Below are 11,860 nucleotides of genomic sequence, written 5' to 3' on the forward strand. Positions count from 1 at the left end.
GTGACCAAGCTGTAGTGGTTTTATTATTATAGTTTTAAGATTAATTTATACTTATTGAGTCTCCCACACAGGTGCAGGATCCCAAGGCTTTGAGCTATCCTGCACTGCTTTCCCAGGCCACTAGAAGGGAGCTAGATGGGAAGCAGGGCCACTGAGATAAGAACCGGTGCCCATATGGGATCCCGGTGCACATGCAAGGTGAAGACTTTAGCTGCTAGGCTACCACGTGGGGCCCAGATTTGTTTATTTTTAAAGCACACCAGATTATCAAGCTGTGTGGAAAAAATACTGGAGCCAAACAGAATGCCTGTTGACAGGGAGACCGTTGAATCAATCGGAGAGCACTCCTTCTGTGCTTTACAACACAGCTTTTCAGGACACATTAAATTAATTCCTGTAGGTATATTTCAAATGTATTTGTAAGGGCGGAAATGAAGATGCAGAATCACCTTGAACGCTCCAGGATCCCACATGGGCACCAGTTCTAATCCCGGCGGCCCTGCTTCCCATCCAGCTCTGTCTGTGGCCTGAGAAAGCAGTCGAGGACTGCCCAAGACTTTGGAACCCTGCACCCACATGGGAGACCTGGAGGAGGTACCTGGCTCCTGGCTTCAGATTGACTCAGCTCCAGCCATTGTGGCTGCTTGGGGAGTGAATCATTGGACGGAAGATCTTCCTCTCTGTCTCTCCTCCTCTCTGTATAGCTGCCTTTCCAATAAATATAAATAAATCTAAAAAAAAAAAGAAGTGGACTCCAACCAGTGCTCCGATGGGAGACGTCAGTGTTGCAGGTGGCAGCTTCGTAGTTTTCAGTTTGTGCCACGAGTATCAAGCACCCCCAGGTGTTAAAGGCAGAGAGCGGTCACCTTGTGAACTGACCTTGTGGTTCTGGGGCTGGGATGGAAGATGACGAATGCACCTTGTGTGTCATCCACTGGCTTGCATTTTCTTTTTGTGTCAGCACATCATAATTCATCTGAGTACCAACGCTGATGGATCAGGAAGCCCCAAGTACAAATGACCCGACTAGAAAGTTCCGTGGGCTAAGATGCCGTGCTCACTCGGGAAGGGACTTTCTCCTGCCGTCAGGGGAGAAGTGAATAGTTTCATGGTGCATTTTTGCATCAAGATAGCTCAGACTGTCCCTGCAGCCACGTGGTACTTTGCCTATGGTTCCTGTCAAATTGGAGGTGGTGAGGCAGGTGGGGGATGTCTCCTTTGTGTGTTAGACGATTCCTTGAGATCTCAACTGCTGGATCCCAAACCCCAGGGGAAAGACAGACTGAAGAAAAAGAATGTGTCTGGGCTGGTGTAGTGGTGCCCGGCTTGAGTAAATCACCTGCAGCAGTAGACACCCGTGTGAGAAACAAAAGGATGTAAACAGGAAGTGGGTGTCAGAGGAGAAGGAAGAATGAGGGACAATGTGTAGATTATGGCATCAGTTACTGGGGACAAGGTGGCACCACCGAGCTAGGCCTCAGGAAGAGATTAGGAGGCTGTGGGCAAAAATGGGAGCCCACCCGCAGGCTTGTGCATGTCAGCTGTCTCTGAGAGATCTAAGCAGAAGCCCAAGACGCTGTCGGATGTGGGATCCAGAGAGGAGCCATCACAGGTGGGCCGTATGTAGTCCTCTCTCAGCCCCTGCTCATTTATTCCAGAAATATTCGTTTCATGAACAGGAGTCCTGGACCAAAGAGATAAGGGAGTGTGTGTGGGGCAAGGCTGGCCCCACCACTGTGGATCTGCTCAGTGGAGTATGGGAGTTGGAGGACTCTTCCAGACAGGCTGCCCGGGAGCGGGTAACAGATCACAAGGTGCTTTGTGATGCCATCCAGTACATAAGTGGGATGACACCAGGCCACGCAGGACAGCCAGCTCTTCCTCCTGCTCGGAGGATATACCTGTTATCTCTGTCCTGGTACCTTCTCTCGCAGGCCCACTCTGGGTCCTCCTGGGAGAGGTGGGTAGGAGATGAGGGGTTGGAAGCATCCAAAGCTGGGGAGCCATGGATGCCGACAGGATGGGGGCAGGGGGCTGCTTGTATGTGCTGTGGCCTCAGTTCCTCATCCTTCCAGGAGGAGAGGCCGTTCTGCTGCCTGCTGTCGCCTGGGCTGGCCATGAAGCGCTGGCAGATCTTGGTCCTGTGGGTCTTTTGGGTGCTTATCTTGTGGCTGATGGCCCCATACCTGGAACTGCCACTGGAATCAACCCTCCAGAAGGAATGGACAGACCTGATACCAGGGAGTTGCTGCTGTTCTTGCTTCAGATTTGGGAAGTGTGGCTGCCCTTCTGGGACCTTCAACTGCTCCTCAGGTCACCGCACAGCTGGGCAATGGAGCTGGTTTGATACTTGCTAATGGAAGACTGTAGAGTACCTGAGGAGGACAAAAGAACATATGACCTGTGACCCTTGGGGATCTGCTCCCGTCCACTAGACTCCTTGGATCTTGTGTGTTGCTCATTTTCAGCACACATGCCTGCCCCATGTCCTGGCTCCGTGCACCTCCCAGATTACAGCTTAACCCTTGACCCCTACCTTGACCCCAGATTACAGCTCCCCACCCTAGGGCTGCTTCCTCCAGTCAGGGGCAGAGAACTGGGCCCAACTCCCTACTGCTGTTTGCAGGGCAGACTTCAAGACTGCATGTGTGTGTCTTCCCAGGGTTCCCACAGCTGCTGAAGATTCAGAGCGGGCACGGACTTCAGATGCATACCTGTGCATTCTCAGGATAGGGGAGAAGAGGTCATTACAGGGGCTGCAGGGAGACATCATGCTGATCCCTACTGGCTTCTGACCCCTTGTGGAGGGGAGGGGCAGAGTGTGGCCAGGGCTGCAGTAGGCAGAGCCCTGAGGGGTAGCCCTACTTCTTTTCCCCCAAGCTACAACTGGAGGAGCTGGCTGAATCAGCAGCTGCTGCTCTGTGTGTTGCACACTTGAGCCCCAGCAGGACAAACTCTGATCCTACCCCTTTGGCTGCTCCTCAGTGCCTTTAGCAGAGGCTCCCATGTCCTGCTGCCATTCAAGACCCTGCATGACCCAGCCCTCCCTCGCCTCCTGCCTCACATGCTCCCATTCCCAGCTGCTTGGGGTTTCTGCAAGCACCAGTTTCTCCAGGCCACTCACAGGCACTTGGCTCTGCTGGAATACTTTTTTCCTGTATCTTTTGGGGGTGGGGACGGGGATCCTCTCTCGCTGTCCAACAGGGCAATGGCCACCTAGGTGAGGGTCTCTTTTTCTGGGTTCCTGGGTGACCTCCATTCTTGTCCCAGTTCTCTGAAGCCACCTACCAGCCCAGATGTGAACAAAGGGAGGGGGCGGGGGGAAGGAACATACATATCCTTCTCTCATCTCCCAGGTCACCCCCCTTTGGATTTGGATCAGAACCACCTGGAAAGTGGTCCCCCACTCCCCAGAGGAGGATAACTGAATGCACAACTCCCAGGGGAGCTTGGCCATGTGTAACAGAGCAGAAGCGAACATTGCCTGTTGGTGAGCATGTGCAGGCAAACACACCATGCACACGTGGTGCCCAGCCAGAATTTACACTGCCCTCTTTGCTGGGGAGTTTGCGGATTGTATTGGCAGCAGCGCGACTGCTGAGACCTCTAGGGCAAGAGGAAATCGGACAAGGATCGGCCCGGTGTTGAATTCAGTTCTGGCCCTTTTTCTCTTTTCTGTGAGCACAATGCCAGGGAAGAAAAGGGGCATGCCTGTCTTCCAGGCCTCCTGAATGCTCTGTTCCTGACACCCTGGGCCAGGCAGGAGGAGGGAAGTGAGGTTTCGTTCAAGGGAGAAGCTGCCTTCCCTCTCAGCTGAGAGCCTCCTCCAGACTGGGTCGTGGTTTTTGTTTTGTTTTGCTTTTGTGAAGCCCAGCTTTCTGTTGAAGATTCGGCATCTTGACCTTCCCCACTTCTAGGAGGACCTCCACGGTCTGCTTCCACGGCCGGGAACATTTGTGAACTGGTGGGCTGCATCTTAGTTCCCTTTTCAGTTCTGTTATCTGGGGACTTCCTGTGTTTTTCTTCTCATCTCTGCTATATATCTAAGGAAATAAAAAATTTTTTGAAAGATTTATTTTTATCCCATCTGCTGATTTCACTCCTCAGGTGGCCACGACAGCTGGAGCTGAGCCAATCCAAAGCCAGGAGCCAGGAACTTCTTCTGGGTCTCTCATGTGGGTGCAGGGTACCAAGGCTTTGGGCCATCCTCAACTGCTTTCCCAGTCCACACGCAGGGAGCTGGATGGGAAGTGGAGCAGCAGCCGGGACATGAACCGATGCTTATATAAGATGTTGGTGCATGCAAGGCAAGGACTTTCTTAGCCACTAGGTTACCATGCTTAGCCCAGCAAAACATTTTATTTTATTTATTTTTTTTATGCAACTCAATCATTTTTTATTGCAACTGGAAGACAATACATCATAGAAATTTTATGGTAGGTCTGGGAAAAGTGTTATTTACAATAAATGATGAAATTGTTGAAATAGTTTGTCTGGCAATATGATTACACATGAAGAATGCAAGATGCAAGCATGGATGCCTCCGAAGCAACACCACCGAGGCCCTAGGGTTCGACTGTTGGCACCTGTCTGTCTCCACACTGCTTCTTTAGGATAACACAAACACCAGTGGGCATCACGTTCCTGTTCCTTTATGATTCTCTCTTTCTATTCATGATATTGGCAGTTTCACACAGAAAAAAATTATCGGCTTTTGAAAAAAATGATTACTCTTGTAAATTTACTTGGCCACATGGGTCTATTGGCCAGCAAAAGTCAGATGACTCTAAGCAACAACAGTGAACCTCTTGGCCTCCTGATTGCTTTATCACTTTTTTTTTCCTGTAAAAGAAAAACAAAACTCAAGAAATATTACAGAGTCCAAAAAAATGTGCAAGTGTATATGTTTCCCAGACACGTGGATACTTTTTTTCCTCCACATTTTCAACGTGGCAATATAAGTAGTGAGTGTGATGACATGACGTGGAACTGGTTACTGAATCAGCTATGAGCTCAGATGGTCTCAACAACACTCAACAATACTCAAGAAATGCTGAATACTTACATAACTGTAAGTGTGCTAAGCTTCATCTAAGGCGGGCAAGGGGCTGGGGAACTGAGGCCGCAGTCATAAGGATGAAATAGGATTTCTAGGTTTGATAGGTTCACCATATTGAAGTCTTTGAGAATCCAATATGGAGTATCAAATAATAAAACATTTTAAAAGAATTATTTTCTCATTTTAAAGATTGTTTTGGGGTGGCTGGTACAGTGGTTCAACAGGCTAATTCTCCACCTTGCAGTGCTGGCATCCCATATAGGTGCCAATTCTAGTCCTGGCTGCTCTACTTCCAATCCAGCTCCCTACTTGGGGCCTGGGAAAGTGGGTCTAGTTACTGGGTGCCTACGCCCACGTGAGGGACCAGGAGGAAGTCCCTAGTTCCTGGTTTTGGATCAGCTTAGTGCTGGCTGTTGTGGCCATCTTGGTCCTCCACTAGTTCATCTGGGGAGTGAACTAGTGGAGAACCTCTCTGTGTGTCTCCTTCTTGCTATAAATCTGCCTTTCAAATATAAATAATCATTTAAAAAGAAAAGGAAAATTAAAAAATAAAAAGATTGGGCTCAGCGCAGTCTCCAAGCAGCTAAAGTCTTTGCCCTGCATGCACTGGGATCCCATATGGGCGTTGGTTCCAATCCTGGTGACCCCACTTCCCATCCAGCTCTCTGCTTGTGGCCTGGGAACGCAGTTGAGGCCTGAGGTCTTGGGTCCCTGCACACGTGGGAGACCCAGAGGAGGCTCTGGGCTCCTGGCTTCAGATTGGTGCATCTCTAGCCATTGTGGCTACTTGGGGAGTAAATCAATGGATGAAAGATCTTCCTCGTGCCCTACATGATAGTGTAGTGGTTAAAGTCCTCGCCTTGCACGCTCGGGATCCCATATGGGCACTGGTTCTAATCCCAGCGGCTCTGTTTCACTTCCCATCCAGCTCCATGCTTGTGGCCTGGGAAAGCAGTTGAAGACGGCCTTTGGACCCTGCACCCGTGAGGAGACATGGAAGAGCTCCTGGCTCCTAGCTTCAGATTGGCTCAGCTTCAGCTGTTGTGGTTACCTGGGGAGTGAACCATCAGACAGGAGATCTTCCTCTCTGTCTCTCCTCCTCTGTATATCCGCTTTTCAATAAAAATAAATAAATCTTAAAAAAAAAAGATCTTCCTTTCTGTCTCTCTTCCTCTCTGTATATCTGACTTTCTAATAAAAAAAAAAAATCTTAAAAATATTTTATTGAGGCCAGCAGTGTAACATCAGTATGTTAAACCACTGCCTGTGGTACTGGTATCTTGCATGGCCATAGTTCAAGTACTGGCTGCTATATTTCTGATCCAGCTCTTTGTTAAGGCAAAGCAGCTGAAGGTGCCCCAAACAGTTGAACCCTTGCCATCCATGTGACACACCCAAACAGAGCTCCTACCTCCTGGCTTCAGTCTGGCCCAGTTCTGATCATTGTAGCTCACTCTCCCTCTCTCCCCCTTATAACTCTGCCTTTCAAATAAACGAAATCCTTCAAACACACACACACACACACACACACACACACACACACACAGAAATTTGGAAATGCTTTGGCAGACATGTGGCTTAATAGTTAAAATGTTGCTTGGGATGCCTGCATTCATGTTGCAGAGCCAGGCTCTGGGTTGAAACTTCACTCTGGATTCTAACTTCCTGTTAATGTGTCCCCTGGGAGACAACAAAAACTGGATGAAGTCCTCGGGTCCTTGGCTATCCACAGGGGAGGCCTGGATGGAGCTCCCAGCTCCTGATGTCAGTCTGCCCTACTCCCAGCTGTTGCAGATGATGAGAGATCTATCATTGATTTCTCTCTGCCGTTTTTATGTTCTTTAAAAAAAAAAGATTTACCTTTATTGGAAAGGCAGATACACAGAGAGGAGGAGGAGAGATAGAGAGAGTGATCCTCTGTGCAATGGTTCACTTCCCAAGAAACCACAATGGCTGGAGCTGAGCCAGTCCGAAGCCAGGAGCCAGGAGCTCTCCTGGATCTCCCACACCAGTGCAGGGTCCCAAGGCTTTGGGCTGTCCTCCACTGCTCTCCCAGGCCACAAGCAGGGAGCTGGATGGAAAGTGGAGCTGCTGGGATTAGAATTGGCGCCCACATGGGATTCTGGCATGTGCAAGGTGAGAACTTTCCACCATGCCAGGTCCCTGATCTTATATTTAGCATGAAGGTTGCCTTATGTCAGAGAGAACATACAATATTTGTCCTTTTGGGATTGACTTGTTTCAGTGAGAATAATGGTCTCTAGTTGGGACCATTGGGTTGCATTCTTTTTTTTTTTTTAAGATTTTTTAAAATTTTATTTTTATTGGAAAGGCGGATATACAGAGAGGAGAGACAGAGAGGAAGATCTTCCGTCAGATGATTCACTCCCCAAGTGAGTGCAACGGCCGATGCTTTGCCGATCCGGAGCCAGGAGCCTCTTCCGGGTCTCCCACGCGGGTGCAGGGTCCCAAAGCTTTGGGCTGTTCTCGACTGCTTTCCCAGGCCACAAGCAGAGAGCTGGAAGGGAAGCAGAGCTGCCAAGATTAGAACTAGCGCCCATATGGGATTCCGGCACATTCAAGGTGAGGACTTTAGCCGCTAGGCCATGGCACCAGGCCCATTTTCAGTTCTCTTAGCACTCTCCATACTGATTTCCATAGTGGTTACACCAGATTACATTCCCAAAAACAGTGAAGTAGTGTACCTTTTTTCCACATCCATGCCAGTAAGTTGTATTATTGGAGTTCTAGATGTAGGCCAATCTCACTGGAGTTAGGTGGAACTCTGCCTTTTAAATAAATTTGAAAAATGCTGGGCCCAGCATGGTAGCCTAGTGGCTAAAATCTTGCCTTGTATGTGCCAGGATCCTATATGGGCGCTGGTTCAGATCCCAGCTATTCCACTTTCGCTCCAGCTCCCTGTTTGTGGCCTGGGAAAGCAGTGTTAGATGGCCCAAAGCCTTGAGACCCTGCACCTGCATGGGAGACCTGAAAGAATTTCCTGGCTCCTGATCAGCTCAGCTCTGGCCGCTGTGGCCACTTGGGGAGTAAACCCGTGGATGGAAGATCTTTCTGTCTCTCCCTCTCTCTGTAAATCTGACTTTCCAATATGATAAAAATGAATAAATCTTAAGAAAGAAAAAAATTTAAATGCCTCTTAAATGTCAAAACTAAATCAGAATTATGTGATATAAATTTTTAAAAATGTACACATACTCAGTTTGTACCATTCCTCAAAAAGGAAGTGAACCTCCTGGAAGCTTCCGGGTTTGAATGTACCAGCTCCTCACTTGCCTCCGTAGGAGACATTTCCCTGGCCCAGGACACTCCATCCGCCTCTCCTCCTGGGTTCTCCCTGCTGTCTGCTTACCTCCCTGACTGGGACATGTGTGTCCTCCCTTGCCCTCCCTGTCCTCCTGACAGACTTGCAAGCTTGGCTTGCTGGATGCCAAAGTAGAGGAAGGGGAGTTGCCTACAAGCCTGAGCTGGAGGAGGTCATAATGTGGCCTTTGTGACGAGGGTCCTGATACAAATGAGCTGGGACAGAAGGCCCCACCGGGCATTGCTCTGCTGGAGTAGAGCACATAATAAGACGTGTCACCCCTCACTTTCCTTCATCTGTCACCCAGGCAGCTCCCCTGTGTGGTGGGTGGAGAGGCCAGAAATGAGGTGTTGAGGGGTGGTAGACGGAAGCCTCCAGTAGAAGGGTGGTTGTGTTGGGTGTGGGTGACCCCAGACCCTCATTTCCAGTACTGGTATCAGAGCTGATCTATCTACCAGGACACCACTGTCAGGGCCAGAAATGAAGATTCGAAGATACTCTGTGGGCCTGGTGGTTGCTTGTGTGACTTTGTCGTGGCTGACTTTCTCCCTCCTGGACCGGCAGCACAGCCCCAGACATCAACATGTGGGCAGAGAGTGCCATTGTCCCAGGGAGTCTTCCCGAGAGTGTGGCTGCTTGCCGGGCGTCCGCCTGTGTTCTGCCTGCCTCTGGAGACCCGGCGAGTCCCCCTGGTTTGACAGTCACTATGTAAGGGCCATAGAGCCCCTGCAGAGGTCAGAAGATTTCGTATCCTACGATGCTCTGATACTTTGGCTGGTTAGTGCGTATTCTTGATCTCCATCCAGCCTGTGCCCAGACCCCAGCCTTGGCCATCTCTCATGGCACGAGGCTCTGACCCACCCATGCAGGCAGCTGAAGCCTGGACTGACCCCCTACACTCATTCCTGCATTCCTTCTAGGGACTTCAGAGAGTTAAGCCAGAGCAGAAGGTGGACAATAAGCAGTGGAATCACGCATCCTCTCACCACGCACTAGGCCGTGCAGGGTCCAGCTGCCTAACCTGTGCTGTTGTGGGAAGCTCAAGGTCCTTAAAGGGCTCCGGCCATGGTTTCCGAATTAACCAACACGATCTGATCCTCAGGTGGGGTGCAGGAGAGGAAATAGACACGAATAAGGCCAGACTGATTCCTCCTCTTTCCGAATAACCACTCCTCCCTGTTGTCCAGGATGAATCAGGCGCCTGTCCGAGGCTTTGAGATGGATGTGGGAAACCGGACAACCATACGCATTATGTACCCTGAGGCTGCCAGGGCCCAGGAGCCTGGCACCCAGCTGTTGCTGCTTCCGCTGAATTCCTCTGGTCTGGAATGGTTCATCAAGACCCTGCACCTACAGCACTCAGTCAGGAAGCCACAAAACCCTGGGTATGACCCTCAGGGGACAGTGATGGGGGCAGGGGATGACAATGGGGATGCCAAAGAGCTATTTTTGCTTAATATTAGGGTAACCCCAAGACTTACTTAAACCTTGGTGGCTGTTGAGTGAAACGCCTCTGAAATCCAAACCCCTCCCCCACACACAGTTGTTTGTTTTTGTTTTTTCTTTAAGATTTCAGATAGTACATTTTCCTAGTGGAACCACAGAGAAGAAAGACCAGGTGAGAGACCCAGGCAGCAGCAGGGAGGCGGGGAGGCCGTGTGGGTGACACTGGGTGAGCTCCAGCTTGCCTCTGCCTACCTTTGCAGGTGCTGGTGATCAGTCTCTCTTTTCTCAAGTACATCCAGGAGCAGTGGCTGGCCCAGCAGGGGATCCACCCATCCTTGGGGTTCGTGGCTCTGCTATACGCTTTGCACACCTGTGACCAGGTAGAGGCCCATTCCTAATCCACATCCCTCCCTTCCTGTGTGCCCTTATCCTCCCTTCAATCAAATTCAGCCCTCACTTCAACGCTCTGCAGGATCTGAGCTCGCCTCTCCCTGAGGTTCCCACACTGGGTGGCCTAATACTTTCTCCCAAGCTGCTCACTCTGCCTGGACCACCAAGCCCCACCCCTACCTTCCCATCCTCCCTAAGGACTCTTCTCCAGCTGAGGCACAGAAAGCCCTGGGTTCTGTCATCCATCTGCGACCCCTCTTCCGAGGCCCCCTGCTCCCAACCCCAAGAAGCCTACAGGCCAGATATTGAGTATATTTTTAAAGCATAGCAGGTATGGTAGGCATGGGGGAGGGACAGCATCCTAGGGCAGATCAAGACAGCATCTCTATCTCCCATCCTTCCTGTCTGCCAGGTATCCTTATTTGGCTTTGGAGAAGATCATCTCCAAAGGTGGTCCCATTACTGGGACAACAGCTATTGGTTTGAGAAGAGTGCACATTTCCCAGCAGAATCCCGGGTCATCCGTCAGCTGCAATGTAACAAGAAGATCAGAAACTACAGCTGAGCTGGTGCCTCAGGAGGCCCCAGGTGGCCCCGGGCTTGCCAAAATGTCCAAGAGGAACTGGGCACCAGGCACACCCTAGAGGGAAATGGCTCTGCCCACTGAATAAAACCCTAGCTTATTCCTCTCCCTGGATTTCGAATGGCATTACAAAGCTGCCTTCTGTAACAGGGCCCTGACTGCCACCGCTAGGCCACTGCGTTCTCACACCACATCTTATCAAAGAGTAGGATCAGATGCAAATGGGGGTGGGGAGTAAACTTAAAAGTTGAAAGCCAATCACCTGGGCCAGGATACAGCACCCCCTGGCAAATGCAGAGGCAAGACCATACCAGTCTGGGCTGCAGCACTCAATGAGCACACGTGAAACCCAGCAGGTAGGGAACGAACACAGTAGGGGGAATGCATGGGGCTTCCCTGCTGGACCACTGATGAGCATGAGAGCTGGGATTGGGAGCAGACCAGGCTGGGTAGGGCAACAACACCTGTTAGCCTCATGTGAGTTGGATGAGAGAAAAGCCAGGCTGGGTTGACTGTTCCTACAGGTGCATGCAAAAGCCAATGAGTGTGGGTTGGTTGGGCTTTGCTGCAATATCAGCTGGCAGGTGCTGGCACGGGGGACAAATTCTGTCAAGTTCAACCGCAGAACCACCTGGAGAGTGCAAGATCTGGGATTGGGAGTGAGCCCAGTTGGGAAACAGTGGGCACCTCCCTTTTGGGTTGCCACTCTGGTGAGCATAAGAACCAGGACTGGGATAGGCATGGCTACACAGTGACACCTGCCGACATGTGTATGGGCTGGATAGTGAGGCTGGTTGGGTTTAATGTCCATTGACATGTATGAGAGGTGAATGGGATGTGGGACAGAGAGGACCAGTCTACTGTACATATTGGCAAGCATGGGAACCAGGGCAGGGGGTGGGCCTGGTGGGGGTTATTGTGGGTTGCCCCGACTAGGCTGCAGCTCTCATTGATTTACATGGCCAAGTGTGTGTTTGGACAGGACTGGGCTGGGCTGCAATACCCATTGATTTGCACAGAGGACAGGGCTGGAGACAACTGACCCAGCAATTGCAACCAA

The 11,860-nt window shown here is 50.6% G+C and overlaps 1 protein-coding gene across 1 annotated transcript; it reads left to right on the plus strand.

Annotated features, from left to right (window-relative positions):
- The first annotated feature begins 1,451 nt into the window (after positions 1-1,451).
- LOC121157106 (CMP-N-acetylneuraminate-beta-galactosamide-alpha-2,3-sialyltransferase 1-like) lies at positions 1,452-10,905 on the plus strand. Its single transcript, XM_040981120.1, has 6 exons — positions 1,452-1,612; positions 9,302-9,483; positions 9,569-9,766; positions 9,951-9,999; positions 10,088-10,207; positions 10,630-10,905. The coding sequence occupies exons 1-6, from the start codon at positions 1,535-1,537 to the stop codon at positions 10,780-10,782; spliced, it is 780 nt and encodes a 259-aa protein (XP_040837054.1). The 5' UTR covers positions 1,452-1,534; the 3' UTR covers positions 10,783-10,905.
- The last annotated feature ends 955 nt before the right edge of the window (positions 10,906-11,860 follow it).

Source organism: Ochotona curzoniae, unplaced genomic scaffold (genome assembly GCF_017591425.1).
Source record: "Ochotona curzoniae isolate NIBS_2020 unplaced genomic scaffold, NIBS_Ocur_1.0 contig_3520, whole genome shotgun sequence".
NCBI lineage: Eukaryota > Metazoa > Chordata > Mammalia > Lagomorpha > Ochotonidae > Ochotona > Ochotona curzoniae.